Below are 17,670 nucleotides of genomic sequence, written 5' to 3'. Positions count from 1 at the left end.
CCCAATGCACTTCTATGCAGCCCAGCTCCTTGGCACCTCTCCCTCGTACCCGCGCACGTAAACAACCAACAGATGGAACCAAACTCCGCCCATACCTTTAAAAATTCAAACCGTTCTCTATTTCTTTCAAATTCCAGGTCTTGATTCTTCTGTAAACTGTCTGCCCTGTCAGAAAGAAAAGCTGAATGTATAAATTTTAAGGCTTAAAATGTTACCGGTCAAACTTCTCGGTGATAAATAAACCAACTAACAATGTCATCTGCAGGCTCGCTGGGTGAGACAGATGGTGGAATGATTTCTCATTCACATGGGAAATGTGAAGCAAAAGTAAAAAGAATAATTATTATTTGGTTCAAGTGATCCCTACAATACCTTTAAACATGGTGAGTAGCAAACATTAAGTGAATTCAAGTTATAACGGGTCTAGTCACAAAGCCTGACTTTTAGGAAGTGTCTAGACCTGTATGATGATGACAGCGGCTTAGAGATTTAAAGAACCTTAGTCTCTGTTCTTCTTCCCCATGTGTGACCTTGTTATGACCCCTCTCTGAGCTGAGCCTGGTCCGGGCTGGCATTTTCATCTGTTTACGCTGGGAGACAGCAAAAGAGCAATGCCAGGAAGTGCAGGCCTTTATAAAATCACAATCTCCTAGCTCCCAGGAAGGTTTCTGAGGAGGATGAGGTGACCCAAGAACATCTATAAAGCACAGATTAGATGCTGAAGTTCACTCAAAGTCACTCAGTCCAGCAGGAAAGACACAGACAGAGCAGGGCGTCTGGAAGCTTTTCCAGGTTTTTTATAATCAAATTACATACATCGTCTTGAGTCAAGGTAGAAGAACTCATAGTTACAACTTCGCAGGTTTGGCCACAGAAGGCGCTCATAAACTGTACATCATGGATTGAGTGAAAAGGGTAGTAAAATTAATAGTTAAGACCCAAGTCAGACTTCAGTCACAAATAGTGAACACTTACTAATTTTCTCAGGAACCAGCCACTATTCTAAAGGCTTAAAATTTATTTTCTCTGTTAGTCTCCACAATAACCCTTTGAGTCGGATGCAACAATCATCCGCATTTTTCAAAAGAGGGAACTGAGACCAGAGAGGCTAAGAAACTTGCTCAAGACCACACAGCTAGTAAAGGGTGGAACTGGAATTGAACTGGCAGTCTGCCTCTACTAGTGATGCTCTGAGTCCCTACGCCACTCTGCCTTTCTGATGTAGTAGCTGCAGGGACTGCAGCAGTGATGGAGCTAGTGGGAATCACCACCACCACCCAGGACCAAAGTACAGAATTATGTCACAGGCTTTAAGAGCTTTGCATGTATGAACTCACTCATCATCATGACAGTCCTTCACAGAGGTACCACCATTACCCCAATGTGCAGAAGAGGAGCAGAGGCACAGAAAGGTTAGCTAAATTGTCCAAGGCCACACATGTGTCAATTACAGAGCCGTCGTGTGAGCCCAGGTCTGACGGCCCTGGGAACTCTCCCCTAACCGCTGTGCTCTACTCCTCGTCCACCCTCTTCCCTCACTTATTAATGATCCACAGGGCCCATCCTGGGCCACCTGCTGGGCATACAAGTGTGCAAAAGCAGCAAGTGCACTGCCCAGTTGGTGCCCAGAGCCTGGTGAGCGATACAGAGAAGCAACCAGGCAATTAGGAGAGGGTGATTCTGCATGCCATGATACAGGAGGTACAGAGTGCCAGGGAGACACTCACAAAGGGTCACAAACTCAGACCGGGGATTGGGAATGCCTTCGAGAGGAAAATGACACTGATGCAGTCTAAAGATGAAGAAGAGTCAGCCAGATAGATAGGTAGGTGCTCCTTGGGAAGAAAAGGGCTACAGGCACTTATCATTTACTCAGTTTACACATTTACACACTCAGATTTTTTCCTCTTGATGTGACTATTCTCCAAGCTAAGTGTCAGTTGCTTTAAGGGAATTAGCTCCTGAGGGTGCCTTAGAGCAGGGGTCCTCAAATCATAGTTCCCCGGGCCAAACCTGGCCCAATGTCTGCATAGGTTTGGCTTTGAAGCAAACAATAATTTTTACATTTCTAAAGGTTGAAAACAACAGGATATGTGAGCAGAGACGGTGGGTAGCCACAAAACCTAAAATATTTACTACTGGCCCTTTACAAAAAAAGTCTGTGGATCCCTGATGTATAGTATGGATGTCTGTGAGGGTGTATGTGTCTGTTAGAGAAAAACAGGAGGTAGAAACAGAGAAAGGAGAGATAATGATATAGGGGAAGGAGGCAGGACACGCGTGCTGCCCCCGGAAGGGCAGAGCCTCTGGACCCGCTGGGCCAGTGCAGCTATTCCTCAAGGGGCTCGTCTCTACCTTCTCACCAGTACGCTGAGGGCTCCATCCCTCCAACTGCCACCTGTCTCTTCAGGTCCAGGTCCACATTTCCAATGTATCCCAGGCATCTATCTGCATCAGGAATACCTCAGGCACCACATACTCAGTGGGTCAAACCATAACATATGAGCTTGTTTCCTGAATCTCATCTTCATCCCCATCCCCATCTGTCCATAACGTCTAATGACTTCCTCTCCTGCCACTTAGTATCTACAACTATCAAAGCATTTCTTTCAGAAATTGCCTCCTAACTGGCTCTTCTGTCAGTCTATTCAACCTACCTTTATACCGTCGCCAGAATCTATCTCCTNTGAACCTGCCGATGGCTTCTATTTTCTCAATAAAGTACAAATCCCTTGCCCTAAAAAACAAAGTTCTTCAAAGGCGTCTGAGTGGCCCAGTTGGTTAAACATCCAACTCTTGGTTTCAGCACAGGTCATGATCTCACAGTTCATGAGTTCAAGCCCCGCGTCGGGCTCTGCCAACACCGTGGAGCCCACCTGGGATTCTCTCTCTCCCTCTCTCTCTTCCCCTCCCTGGCTTGTTCTCTCTCTCTCAAAAAATAAACAAACATTAAAAAGAAAATTTAAAAAATGAACTTCTTCAGCATAACCTCAAACTTCCTTTTTTTAAAAAAAAAAGTTTTATTTATTTATTTGTTTGAAAGAGTGAGAGAGAGCAAGGGAGGGGCAGGGAGAGAGGGGGAGAGAGAGAGAGAGATAATTCCAAGCAGGCCCTACACTGTCAGTACAGAGCCCGATGCAGGGCTGGACCCCACAAACTACGAGATCATGACCTGAGCCAAAATCAAGAATAAGGACACTTAACTTACTGAGCCACCCAGGCGCCTCTCAAACTTCCTTTATGAGCCCTCTTCAACCACCTGGTTCAACCTTTCTTTAGCTTCAGCCGCGCCGAAGCCCTCACATTCTCCTGAACCTCGCTTCCCTCGTGACTTTGCAGCCTCTATTCATTCTCTCCTGTATTGTCTCAGTGCCTTTTCCAGCTCTTCCCTCCCAGGTCCACACCCTTCAGGACCTGGATCAAGCAATACTGCTGACCAAACCCTCCAGACTCCCTGTGTGGCCCTGCGTCTGGTGGCCCTGGCTCTTCCACTCAGAGCACTTGTGGACCCCCAGTCAGGACCCCTCACCCTTTTGCCTCCAGAAGCAGAAGGACGGCGGAACTTCTCCCAGCAGAAGCGGGGGGTGGGAGGGGAACACTCACCCCAGAGAACGCTGGGGCGTCGATCTGACGCAAAGGACATATTCGCAGGACAAGCAGGAGCCAGAAATGCTCAGGCTGCTTTAACACGGGTTAATGCCAGGTAAAAAGCTATTTACTCATTAAAACAAAACTCCTCTTAGGCTAACCCTGGTTCAGTTAACGGTTCAAGTTACTGGAATGAATAAACAGACCTAGAATTCAGATTTTTCCACCACTCAGGAGTTCCCTAAATTCACCAATCCATGGAGCTTTTAATAAGGTTTCTGAATATGGCTAAAGAGGAAATTTCTCCCTCGCTACATAATTTGAATTCAGATTTGGACGTATATCAAAGTTCATTGGTACTCTAGAAATTCACAATTAGTATTTACGGAGGAGGGAGTTTCCATACTCCTGAAGTCTGGTCAGAAGTTGTTTCGAGATTCTTGCTGGGGTTTAAAAAGAAGGTTATTTCTGAGATAACTTTGAAATACATTACAATAATGAATTAGCTAGACCCTCCATTCCTAAAAATGGTTCGAGGCTAATTATTATTATTCAAGCAAGGCAAAGAGCACAGACATATTTACATGAGAACCTTTATCATCCCAGCACCCTGCCACAGTTTTTCGAGTTCATTTCTGGAAATAGCTGGAAAGGAGCCCACAGCACACAGTAACACAGAAGTTGAGACATACCACATTTAATTCCTTACAAAAATGAGGAAAGAGACGGGGAGGTCAAATTGCAAAACCAAACTCAAGCAATAAAAACAAAACACCACCAACGAAAACACTTCTCACAGAAATGTTCTCTTTGATTTAAAAAAAAAAAAAGAGTGCTTGCCAGATTTGGGTATCAGTTTGGATCAAAGTCTCCCCACCCTAGACTTTGCTGCTTTTCTAATAATGTTTTCAGTACTACAGTATAAATGTGAAGGGTCCATAAAAAAATTGAAACCAGAGTTGATGGATCTCAAGGAAAAAGAAATCACGGTGAACTTGGTGATGACTCAGATTCATTAATTGCTTAATACTAGTCAGGAGCTCTTTGACTTTTCAGTCAAAAGTGAAAGACAGCAAGATAATTACAATTCTATCTCCACCAGTACTTTCAACTTCCAGGCAGTGAAATAAAGGTAAATTATGAATTCCAGTGAGAATCTCCAAGAAAGATAGAGTTGCCAAGGATTTGGACTGCCTGGGTGGCTCAGTCAGTTAAGCGTCCAACTTCGGCTCAGGTCACGATCTCACAGTTCGAGGATTCAAACCCCACATCAGGCTCTGTGCTCAGAGCCTGGAGCCTGCTTCAGCTTCTGTGTGTGTGTGTGTCTCTCTCTCTCTCTCTCTCTGCCTCTCCCCTGGCTCATGCTCGGTCTGTCTCTCTCTAAAATAAACAAACATTAAAAAAAAAGTTGCCAATGACTTTGTGAGGCTACTTTTATAACTTCTGAAGTGGAGTGTTAGGAAACATCCTTATCCTCAAATAGAATAACATTTTGTCTATGCATTTTTTAGTCTTCCCTTTGACACCAAACCATTAAATTGAGCTCATGCGATTCAAGGAGGAAAAAAAAGACAAGACAAATTGCCTAAGGATGAGTTTAGAGTCCAAAGGAAAGGGAACAGCTGCCGAATCTCCCGTCTGTTTGTTCCAAGAACCCTCAATTCAGGGGCAAAGCAGATGTCTTTTTATCCCAAATTTATCTGGCTTGGATATTGACATTAACTTGAGAACGACAGTTACTGCACTTCTCTTGAGGCTGTATGGAACCCACTTAAATCCCCAAGAAAGCAAATAAAGTTTTTTCTCTCTCTCTTTGAACAGTTTGTTTTGTACTCTTAAATGACTTTTTAATTTAAAAACAATAGCTTCCGAGGGCACCTAGGTGGCTCAGTTGGTTAAGCGTCCGACTGGAGCTCAGGTCATGTTCCTGTGCTTTGTGGGTTTAAGCCCCATGTTGGGCTCTGTGCCATCAGCACGGAGCCTGCTTTGGATCCTCAGTTTCCGTCTCCTCTCTCTGCCCCTCCCTTGTTCTCTCTCCCCCTCCTCTAAAAATAAAAATAAAAAATAAACAAATTAAAAAAACCAAACCAATAGCTTCTTACTGTAAAAATAAAGAACAGTTACAATCCCGGAGATAAATCATTTAGCAGTTTGGCAACTCTTTCCTCAATCTTTTCATCTCCATATAGTTTTTCATCTAGCTGAAATCACACTATACAAGCAATTCATATTTGGCTCATTGAACTAAGACACGAGCATGTTCCAAGTGTTATTAAACGGTTTATAATTATAACGGCAAATGTTACCTGATAATTTAGTTTAAGGACATATCTTAATTTAATAAATCATTCTCCTTTGTTGGACATTTAGGATGCTTCTACATTTTCATTATTATAAATGATGCTTTAATGAACACTATTTAGTCATTAAGCTATCTCTCATTTTCAGGCATCTGTGAAGGATATGCTCGGAAGTGGAAATTCCAGGACAAAGGGCATGGCGATTTCTAACTATCTTAATACATACTGCCTTCATCATTTCTAACTCAATGTTATCAGAAGTACATAAAAGTGTCTTCCTCATGACATCTTTATAATTAATAATGTTTATTTTCTAATCGTAACTGGATTGATAAAATGGTATCTCAAGGATTTAACCTACTTTTTTATTACTTGTAAAGTCGAAAAGGATTTATATAGTGTTTACCATTTGTTTTTCCTTTTATTGCGAACCATCCACTTTCCTTTACCCATGTACCTGCTGGGTTTTACTATTTTTTAATGGATTATACACAATGTTTATATAGTAAAGATATTAAACCTTTGTTATATTTGTTGCAAATATGTTTAAAAGATACTTAAGCCATTAAATCTATAGCTCCTTGTTCCTTTTTTGCTTCATTTATTCCTATGAAATTTAGAAAGGTCTTTCTCAAGACAATTGACATATACATACTTGTATTTCTTTTAAAGTTTTTTATGATTTAAGAAATATTAATGCTTTAATTCATAGGACCTGCTCTATCAAATAACTAATTTCCCCAGCATTGGATATAGTATAGTTCTTTCTTTCTGTGCTCATAGTTGATGATAACTTGTTATTCTTCTAGGTTAAGATACCAGACTTTTGGCAGTACCTGGTTACCTGCCCTGTATCCAAACCCTGGCTGTATAATCTTTCAGATACTTTTAAAACAGATGGAGTGTACTGCCCACCACTGACTTAGGGCTTGCCTGTGTATCTTGCTGTGATGACTATTATTGCAAATAGACAGAATTCTATGCCAGCCCTAATCTAAGCCTCAAGAGATACTGTGGGTTCATTCCCATTTGCCCTCTTGAGCCTCTGTGATCACCAGGCGCTTTCTCCTTCAGCCTGGGCCCCAAGAGAAGGGAAAAGAAAAAAAACCACATATGATTAATCCCCCCTTCCCCCCCCAGATCTTCACTGGAAGATCTGTATTGAGTTTTTTGAATACATCTTTAAAAGATTTTCTTCGTTTATTTACACACACACACACACACACACACACACACACTCACACAAAGAAGACTTGATCTCCAAGATTTGGCACAAAACAGAAAACCCAAGTATGCGTCCTAATCTCTCACCTTCTGTTGAAATCAACCTGGATGGAATGATCAATTACAAGATCAGCAGGACAAACAGGGTTTATTTTCTCTGGATCCCCTCCTAACTTTTTCACAGCATCACGCATTGCCGCGAAGTCAACCACAGCTGGCACACCCCTAAGAAAAGAGAGAATTAAACAGAAAACAAATCTGTGAAACAAGTATATTTGGATTTTCAGCTTTGGCCTCCACTAACAATACTGGTCATGAGACAGTCTCATCAGTGGGGCTGACAATGGGGGACTTAGAAAAGTGGAAGTTTCTAAACACATCTCCTTGAGCAGAAATTGGTAGTAAGCACTGTGACTCACCTCTACACATGGTTTTGTCATTGCATTAAAGTTAACAACAAATACGTCTAAATAGAGACCAGGGGAAGTGGGCACTTAAAAACTCTGGGGCTGTTACTGCCACGGCTGATTCCCATTCACATGGGGGGTGGGGGCAACAAAGGCCTACAGAAGATACACGGATTTCACCTCCAACCTTGACCAACTTTAAAGAAATGGATGTAATTCAGAGAAGAATGCTGTGAATCAAATTACACTAGGTGAATCCTTCCTTTTTATTATTTTAGTATAAAATTTGTCCTCTAGGCTGTCCTTTAGAAAAATAAAACTTGGTCTCTAGAAGGAATAAAAAAAAAACATCATTTAAAAATAGAAAGGCAGGGGCGCCTGGGTGGCTTAGTCGGTTAAGCGTCCGACTTTCGCTTAGGTCGTGATCTCGCAGTTCGTGGGTTCGGGCCCCGCGTCGGGCTCTGTGCTGACTGCCAGCTCAGAGCCTGGAGCTTGTTTCAGTCTGTGACTCCCTCTCTCTCTGACCCTCCCCTGCTCACGCTGTCTCTCTCTCTCTCGCGCTCCTAGAAATAAAAACATTAAAAAAAAAAAAAATAGAAAGGCAGACTCAGAAAGCAGGCCATGATCAGGAGTAAAGACACCCAGGAATAGCAGGATGTAAACTGAGGCTGAATGGCAACAGGTCAGACCTTGGGAACTAGAAGTCTCTCCTCAGGACACAACACATCGATGTTCGAAGGACAGCTATTTGAAACCAGGCTCTCTGGGTGACAGGATGTGAAGGAGAGAAGATTCTAAGATAGCTCTACTCCAGGCTGTTTCTTCCACCTTTTGTCAGTATACATAAGGCTAGGATCTCCAAAGACAATGACATTTGCCATTGGAAGAGGTGGAGTGACTACACATCCCACTTTGTCCGAGACAATCTCTGGCTCTCCAGGATAACTGACCTATCACATTTACGAAAGTGTCTGGATACTGAGTGAGAAGTTATACAGTCATTGCACGCGCTCGCGCGCACGCGTGTGTGTGTGTGCGAAAGCGTGTATCAAGCTTTCTTTAAAGGCTGGCAAGGGAGGCAGTGAAGAGGGGAGTGAAGTAAGTGGGCTCACGTAAAGTCCTGCAGGATGACGCGGGCAGGCTTAAATGGCACTTCTATGTTCTTATGCTGCATGGCATTCCAATTTAGGATATTTTCAATGTCATTTTTCTTCACCAAAAATTGATCACAGTTCCGAATGGCTGCCTCCAGGAGAACTCTGATAGAAAATGGTAAGCGTTCTAGGAAAAAAGAAGGAAGCATAACAAAATAAACAAAAGTCATGAGACACCTTGCTATAAGGGCTATTTAAAAGCCAGTCTCTACATAAACCTGATAGGAGGCATCAGACTATTCTTCCAATAAGAAAAGATGGTAAATTCAGATTCATTTCAACAGTTCGATATATAAGAATATTGAATGGGTTGAAGAGACATTCAGTAATAGAAAAAGTTAATTCTTTCATAATGATTGCCTTACATTGGATTTGAGTAACAGTTTCCCTTAAATCATCATAATACACGTTAGCCTAGATATTTACTATATTCTGTGTTGGCAAATGACACACACACAGAGTAATATTTCTTATGAAAACTAGTGTTCAAGAAATGAGAAAAGAACTTCTTTACGACCTATGTAATTAAGACCAAAGAATAGTCACATACGTCTTTCAAAGGAAATATAACCCTACACACCATGGAGAATGGCCACTGGCAATGGGTTCGAGGATAAAACAACAGTAGTTCGGAAGAAAAACCGTTTTGTTTACGGTTTATAAAAGAAAAGTTCATTCCTGATCTACAAAAACTATTCACCAATATTATTTGGAAAAGACAAGAGTGCCAAGGCAGAAAAGCAGAGGATTTGGGATTAAAAAAAAGACATGTTTGTGTCCTCTTCTCCTACCCACATAGTTATTTCTTGATCATGTCATTGACCCTTTCTGGGCCTCGGCTTCCTCAGGACTTCTTACATTTTATAAACATGACTTCACGGGGTTGTTATGCAGATTAAACAATATAGGGGCACCTGGGTGGCTCAGTCGGTTAAGTGTCCAATTTCGGCTCAGGTCATGATCTTGCGGTTCATGGGTTCGAGCCCTGCATCAGACTCTGTGCTGACAGCCAGCTCAGAGCCTGGAGCCTATTTCAGATTCTGTGTCTCCCGCTCTCTCTCTGACCCTCCCCTGCTCATGCTGTCTCTCTCTCTCAGAAATAAAAAAACATTAAAAAATTAAAAAAAATATATGATATATACATATAAACTCTATATACTGTAACATGTTATATAAATGTCACACATATATAATCATTACTTATGCAAAAATGAGCAATGTAAAAAAGGTGTGTGAGTTTGTGTGCTTAATTCAAGACCATTCAGCCATCTCCCTTGTTCAACTCTCCTAAAGGCTAACTAATTACACAGCTTAATTATTACGCAAACAAGATGTGAACTGCTGCCAGAACAATTAACACCATAGAGCCATACACCTACCATATCTTGAATCCTTCAGTTTGTTCAAATTGAAGAATTTCTTTCCTGGTTGTGCAGGATCTAAAGGCTCCACCAGGTGTGCAAATGGGTTGCTCATGATTCTTGATGGTCACGTGTCTCTGAAAAGAAAAGGCAACATTTCATCTCTGTCAATACTGGACCTCATTTATTCTGATGAGTGATTGATTGCCCTCTCTCTAACAATTACAGTAGATATTCACTTCAAGACATCACTTATCAGGCTAAAATGAGCAAATCAGAGGACTCTANAAGATGTGGTTTATCTATACAATGGAATACCACATGGCAATGAGCAAGAATGAAATCTGACCATGTGTAGCAATGTGGATGGACCTTGAGGGTGTTATACTGAGCGAAATAAGTCCAGCAGATAAGGGGAGACACCATGTTTGCACGCATAGGAGGATTACGAGGAACTTAACGGAGGACCATGGGTGAGAAGAAGGGGAAAAATAGTGGGGGAGAGGGAGGGAGGCAAACCATTAGAGCNCTTATCATTCCATAGTAGGAGAAAGGCAGGACATACGACTACAAGAATAATATTCTTAGTAAATAAAATGGCCTTCTGTGAAGGTATTGTGAAAACTAGCATTCACCTCTGAGAGACCATAAAATCCCACACTTTTGTCTAAGGTCTACAACTTTCCAACATTCTTCCACTGATAAGATAAGCCATGTCTTATGGTAAATCTTGAATATGCAAACTGACCTCTGAGCTGGACTCCTGTCTTGCTTGACAGGAAGTAAGAGGTTATAGCAGATGACGTGCAATTGTATAAAACTTGAACTTTGGAAGTGGGGGTTTGAAGACAGCTCTTTTCTGTGGTCTTTTTTTTTTTTTAATATTTTTTATTTATTTCTAGGAGAGAGAGAGACAGCATGAGCAGGGGAGGGTCAGAGAGAGAGGGAGACACAGACTCCGAAATAGGCTCCAGGCTCTGAGCTGGCAGTCAGCACAGAGGCCAACGCGTGGCTTGAACCCACGAACCGTGAGATCATGACCTAAGCGAAAGTCGGACGCTTAACCGACTAAGCCACCCAGGCGCCCCTCTGTTGTAAGTCTTGCAGCATTTGAAATAAACATGGTAGCTGGAAGTGTTCCTGATTCACTTTTGCACATGGTGGCAAAAAGTGTTCACATCGAGTAATTTCTGTTACTAGAGTGTGGCATAAAGGCCTAAACTTCCCAGAAACGTGTGGAGGAAACTCTGGAGGAGACTCTCTACCCCAGCTCCAGGCAGGATTTAGGTTATCTTTGTAGAAATTATAAGCAGTGAACAAGGGAAATAATTGTTTCTGGCCTCCACCACAGAGATCAATAGCAGTTTCAAATAACTTGAATGTATGACTCAGAGCAAAACACAGTAGGAATAGAAAGTAGAGTAGGAATTAGAAGACTTGCTTTCCAGTTCTACCCTTTGGGCAAAAATGCTTTAGCCAATCCTTTCCCCAATTTTGAGCTCAGAATAGTAATGTTCTGGGGTGCCTGGGTGGCTCAGCTGGTTCAGCATTTGACTTTGGCTCAGATCATGGTCTTGTGGTTTATGAGTTTGATCCCCACGTTGGGCTCTCTGCTATTGGAGCAGAGCCTGCTTAGGATCCTCTGCCTCCCTCTCTCTCTCTGCCTCTTCCCTGCTAAGTCTCTCTCTCTCTCTCTCTCTCTCAAAAATAAAGAAAAGCATTGAAAAAAAAAGAATAGTAACATCTCTGAAGCGTCTGGCTACTCAGTCAGTAAAGGATGTAGCTCTTGATGTTGGGGTTGTGGATTCAAGTCCCACACGGAGTGTAGAGATCACTTAAAACTAGAATCCTAAAACAAACAAAAGGAATACTAATGTTTCACCAATTAATCCAGGGATTTTATGAATACTTAAATACTCAACATATTTTGGGGATGACTAATAGGGAACAATCAACATATTACTGTAAAATGAAAAAACAACATCAGTAGGCAAACTCTAGACAGATCATGGGTTCAGTCCATTACACCACAATAAGGCAAATATCGCAATAATCTGGGTCAAAATAATGCTTTGGTTTCCCAATGCATATAAAAGTTATGTTTATGCTATCCTATAATCTATTTTAAAAAAAACCAATGTACATACTTTAATTTAAAAACTATTGCTGGGGCAGCTGGGTGGCTCAGTTGGTTAGGCATCTGACTTTAGCTCAGGTCATGATCTTGCAGTTCAAGCCCCATGTTGGGCTCTGTGCTGACAGCTCAGGGTCTGGAGCCTGTTTCAGATTCTGTGTCTCCCTCCTGTACTCTCTCTCTCTCGAAAATAAGTATTAAAAAATTTTTTTAATAAGAAATACTTTATTACTAAAAAATGCTAACCATCATCTGAGGTTTCAGTGAGTCATAATCACTGATGGTAGATAACTATACCAAATCAATGATAAAGAGTAAGTTTCATATATTATGAAAATTGTCAAAATATGACACAGAGACAGGAAGTGAAGAAATACTGCTGGGAAAACGGTACCAATAGACTTGCTCAAAGAAGGATTGCTGCAAATCTTCCATCTATAAAAAATATAGTATCTGTAAAGCACAATTAAATGAGCTGTGTATGTAACAGGAAATGACTGTTTTGGGGGATAAAAAGTTGTAAGTGGTTCTTGTCTCCATAGACTGGCCCACATCTTCATGAAAACACAAAAGTGACTGGCTCCTTTAAGAGGGATAGAGGCCTCAAAGTCACGACTGGGAACAAGACTCAGTTTCCACTATACATCCTTTCATTTTTGCCTGCGTTTTTACCCATGTACGATACAAATTTTTGGAAACTAGTTGAAAGCTTAAAAGAAATAGGGGCGCCTGGGTGGCTTAGTCGATTAAGCGGCCGACTTTCGCTTAGGTCATGATCTCGCGGTTCGTGGGTTCGAGCCCCGCGTCGGGCTCTGTGCTGACTGCCAGCTCAGAGCCTGGAGCCTGTTTCAGAGTCTGTCACTCCCTCTCTCTCTGACCCTCCCCTGCTCACGCTCTCTCTCTCTCTCTCTCCTAGAAATAAATAAAAAATTAAAAAAAAAAAAAGAAAGCTTAAAAGAAATAGGTATTTGTGTGTATCCTCTGTCTAAAGACCAGTGCTAGGGAATTCTGGGGAGAGGCAGTGGATTGAGAAGCAGCGCTTGCCTTCCTGGACTTAGCAGTGCCAGAGCACGGGACAAGCCAGACACCTGTCACGGGCACAAGAGAATGCAGAGGACAGAGTGAGGTTGTCTGCCAGCATGGACTCCTTTCCCAGAGTTCCATGTGTTTTTTTTTTTTTTTTGCAGGAGCTGCCATTTTGTCAGGGAGAGGGAAAGCTATCTGCCCTAATCTGGGCCAATGCACTTTCTTTCTTATCTGGGAATTCTAGAACTGAAACTAAAGAAAGGCCAGCAAGGGAAACTGTGGTTTTAAAAGCATATGCTCCAGACCATCTGAGTTAGAACTACTCAGGGATAGTTCTTGTTACAAATACAGATTCCGGAGTCTCACTCCTAAATTACTGAATCAGGATTGATGGGGGGAGGGGAGGGAGGAGGCCTGGGCAGAGTGTGTCGTCTAAGGGGGCAGTGGACGCTTGGCTCCGGCCTAGAGCTTCATGCAGGAATGCCCAGCCCAGTGCTGACAGATCATCCAACTTTTCAAGCGAGTCTGGCAGTCTGGATTCCTATGAGAACTCTCTTGATTTAGAAATGTTGGTAACTAGGGGCGCCTGGGTGGCTTAGTCGGTTAAGCGTCCGACTTTCGCTTAGGTCATGATCTCGCCGTTCGTGGGTTCGAGCCCCGCGTCGGGCTCTGTGCTGACTGCCAGCTCAGAGCCTGGAGCCTGTTTCAGTCTGTGACTCCCTCTCTCTCTGACCCGCCCCTGCTCACGCTGTCTCTCTCTCTCTCCTAGAAATAAATAAAAAATAAAACATTAAAAAAAAAAAAAGAAATGCTGGTAACTAAATGTTTCTACCGTGTGGGACTGCAGTGTGACGGCTAGCCGAACACGCCCGCGGGCTCTACGTGACCACCAGACTGCCAGCCCGTGACCGATGTCCCAACCTACCTGGCAGACGTTTCAGGCTGGAGAATGGCAGGGTAACCACAGAGAGAAAACTCAGGTAGGAAACTACAGAAAGGGAAGAGGCGAGATGTAACCCGCGTGGGCAACTGGATGGTGGCAGCTGAGGTGGAAAAGAAGTGGTGGATGGAAAGAAGAGGCAAACACTAGAGAAATCACAGGGCAGAAGAACTATAGCTGAACCCTAAGTGCGGAGGGCTGGAGGGTCTTAGGACTGCCCGGGGAGGGGACACTGTGGCTGCGGAGACAGAATGCATTTCTTTCTTTCCTTCCTTCCTTTCTTTCTGTCTTCCTTCCTTCCCCCCTCCCTCCTTCCTTCTTTCTTTTTCTTTCTCTTTCTTTCTTTTTCTTTCTGTCTTCCTTCCCCTCTCCCTCCCTCCTTTTCTTTCTTTCTCTTTCTTTCTTTCTTCCTTCCTTCCTTCCTTCTCCCCTCCTTCCTTCTTTCTCCCCCCCCTTTTAAGTTTTATTTTGAGACAGAGAAAGCATGAGTAGGGAAGGGGCAGAGCGAGAGGGAGAGAGAGAGAGACCCATGTAGCCTCTGCACTGTCAGCACAGAGTCTGAAGCGGGGCTCAAACTCACGTACCATGAGACCATGTCCTGAGCCAAAGCCAGATGCTTAGTTGACTGAACCACCCACATGCCCAAAGGATGGAGTGCATTTCTTAAAGTGCTACCCAGATGTGAGATCTTCATTATTCATCCCCACTAAGTGAGGAGCCACTCAGGTGGGGGAAAAAAAAAAGAAAACCCTATAAATGTGCTCGCTTGTCCGCAGAAGTTTACAAATCTGTGGGCTCAGAAAACAAGACTAATAACTCCACTGATTGGAATTCTGAAGCTGTAAATCGAAAAAGGCAGTAATAATCCTATTCTCCCTGTGATTTGCTACCGATTCCATTGCCTCTAGACTTAACTTTTCTACCCCAAACACTAGCAGCTGCAACAGTGAAACTGCTGTTTTGCCTACCTGGGAAATGGGTCAGGGGAAGAGCCTCTCCACAGAGGCTGTGCGGCATCTGAGAGGAAGTGGTGGGAGGCCCCTGTAGAACCGGGCAGGGTGGGTCATCTTTAAAAAGCCTGATGTCTTTGTTTTAAAATTTTTTTAATGTTTTTTATCTATTTCCGAGAGAGAGAAAGAGAGAGACAGACAGACAGCGTGAGCAGGGGAGGGTCAGAGAGAGAGAGAGGGAGACACAGAATCTGAAACAGGCTCCAGGCTCTGAGCTGTCAGCACAGAGCCCGATGCAGGGCTCGAACCCACAAACTGCGAGATCATGACCTGAGCCAAAGTCGGATGCTTAGCCGACTGAGCCGCCCAGGCGCCCCTAAAAAGCCTGGTGTCTTTGACTCATCCCTATCTCCATGTTAAATCCTAACAGGGCCATGTGCCTCAAGTTTGCCAAAACTCTATGGTTAAATCAATTGCTAAGTTGTACCTGTATTTGCCACGATGCAGTGAGGATGAAATGCAGTGAGGATGAAATGCATCAACCTACTTCCCTATAGCTTACAAACGCCCTGGGGCAGAACTCTGGAAACCTTAAGCAATGTCTACTGTTCTCACCACCCTATGAAGCCCTCCAGCATTTCAGGACAGATATGGTGACCGACAGGGCTCTTAGGGCAAATTGGTTGTGTAAAGTGTTCTACTGTCTGCCTCCCTTTTTCCTTAAAAACTAGATAATTATCAAGGGTGCCAGCAAAGGAAACAACCCACAAAACTAATAGGCAACCAATGGAATGGGAAAAGATAGTTGCAAATGACATATCAGATAAAGGGTTGATGTCCAGAATCTATAAGGAACTCACCAAACTCCACACCCGATAAACAAACAACCCTGTGAAGAAATGGGCAGAAGATATGAACAGACACTTCTCCAAAGAGGACATCCAGATGGCCAACAGACACATGAAACGATGCTCAGCATCCCTCCTCATCAGGGAAATACAAATCAAAACCACACTGAGATACCACCTCACGCCAGTCAGAGTGGCTAAAATGAGCAAATCAGAGAACTCTAGATGCTGGCGAGGATGTGGAGAAACGGGCACCCTCCTACACTGTTGGTGGGAATGTAAACTGGTACAGCCCCTCTGGAAAACAGTGTGGAGGTTCCTCAGGAAACTAACAATAGAACTCCCCTATGACCCAGCAATAGCACTGCTAGGAATTTACCCAAGGGATACAGAAATGCTGATGCATAGGAGCACATGTACCCCAATGTTCATAGCAGCACTCTCAACAATAGCTAAAACATGGAAAGAGCCTAAGTGTCCATCAACAGATGAATGGATCAAGAAGATGTGGTTTATCTATACCATGGAATACTACATGGCAATGAGAAACAATGAAATCTGGCCATGTGTAGCAACATGGATGGACCTTGAGGGTGTTATGCTGAGCGAAATAAGTCAGGCAGAGAAGGACAAATATCATATGTTTGCACGTATAGGAGGATTAGGAGGAACTTGACGGAGGAACAAGGGGGAGAAGAAGGGCGGAAATGGTGGGGGAAAGGGAGAGAGGCAAACCATGAGAGACTCTTGAATGCTGACAAAAACTGAGGACTGATGGATGTGGGGGGGAGGGGGGATGGGCATGGAGGAGGGCACTTGTGGGGATGAGCACTGGGTGTTATGTGGAAACTAATTTGACAATAAACTATTTGTAAAAAAAATAAATAAAAATAAAAGCAAAACCTAAAAAAAAAATATTATCAAGGGTGCCTGGGTGACTCAGTCGGTTAAGCATCTGACTTCGGCTCAGGTCATGATCAAGTGAGTGTAAGCCCCGTGCTGGGCTCTCTGCTGTCGGCTCAGAGCCAAGCTTAGGTCCTCCCCCTCTCTCTGCCCCTCAACTTGTGCACGTGCAAAAACCAACTAGATAATTGTCTAAGTTCACTATGTTAATGAACCAAATTCTACTTGCAGAAGCTAAAAGAGAAAGGAATCAGTCATCAGTTACTAAGTACTGACACATAAGTACACTGGTACATAAATACCCAGTGCTTTACACCATCTTCTCTAATTCTGGCAACATCTCTGTAACCTAAAGCATATCATTATTTCCATTTTACAGCCGAGGAAACTGCAGCTGAGAGAGAGAGGAAAAACTTGCCTAAGGACATATATCTAGTTAGAGGCAGAGCCAGGTTTGAAATCCTGGCTCTTTCCACCTCCCCTACCTCCCAGGTGCAGCAATTCCTGTTCTGAAGGTGGTGCTGTGTAGAGGTCACAGACCAACCCCAAAGCTAAAAAAATCAAATAAAAAACCAGGAGAGGTTTGTGGGCCTGAGAAACTCTCCTGCTGAGACTCAGTTTTGAATTCTGAAGTTGCTTCTTCTTTCTGGAGGCACCCAGCACACTGGTCTGAGCTCAGCATTGTCACGTGCTGCTTGCCACTCTTGACTGAGCCACAGGTCAGTGACAAGCAACAGCGGCGACCCAAAACTGGTTTTGCTTCCGGGAAACTGTCCTTTCATACAACCTCGAAGGCTCTGGAACTCCCTCCCAGCTTTCACTGCTGCTATTACTC

The 17,670-nt window shown here is 43.3% G+C and overlaps 1 protein-coding gene across 2 annotated transcripts in view; it reads right to left on the bottom strand.

Moving 5' to 3' along the window:
- The window catches only part of ACO1 (aconitase 1), a 68,947-nt gene that overhangs the window by 32,043 nt on the left and 19,234 nt on the right, over positions 1-17,670 (bottom strand). For both annotated transcript variants that reach the window (XR_013334598.1, XM_077761853.1), the window contains exons 2-5: positions 10,053-10,171; positions 8,632-8,800; positions 7,200-7,337; positions 96-165 (exon numbers count right to left, since the gene is read on the bottom strand). Coding sequence is in view for 1 of the 2 variants with exons in the window: in XM_077761853.1 (XP_077617979.1) it covers positions 96-165; positions 7,200-7,337; positions 8,632-8,800; positions 10,053-10,149 (474 nt within the window). In the remaining variant the exon portion in view is untranslated. The remainder of the gene's footprint in view (positions 1-95; positions 166-7,199; positions 7,338-8,631; positions 8,801-10,052; positions 10,172-17,670) is intronic.

This window comes from Crocuta crocuta, unplaced genomic scaffold (genome assembly GCF_008692635.1).
Source record: "Crocuta crocuta isolate KB4526 unplaced genomic scaffold, BGI_CrCroc_1.0 scaffold204, whole genome shotgun sequence".
In the NCBI taxonomy this organism is placed as follows: Eukaryota; Metazoa; Chordata; class Mammalia; order Carnivora; family Hyaenidae; genus Crocuta; species Crocuta crocuta.
Note: the sequence above shows the minus strand (reverse complement) of the source record. Positions and strands in the feature narration are given on the sequence as shown.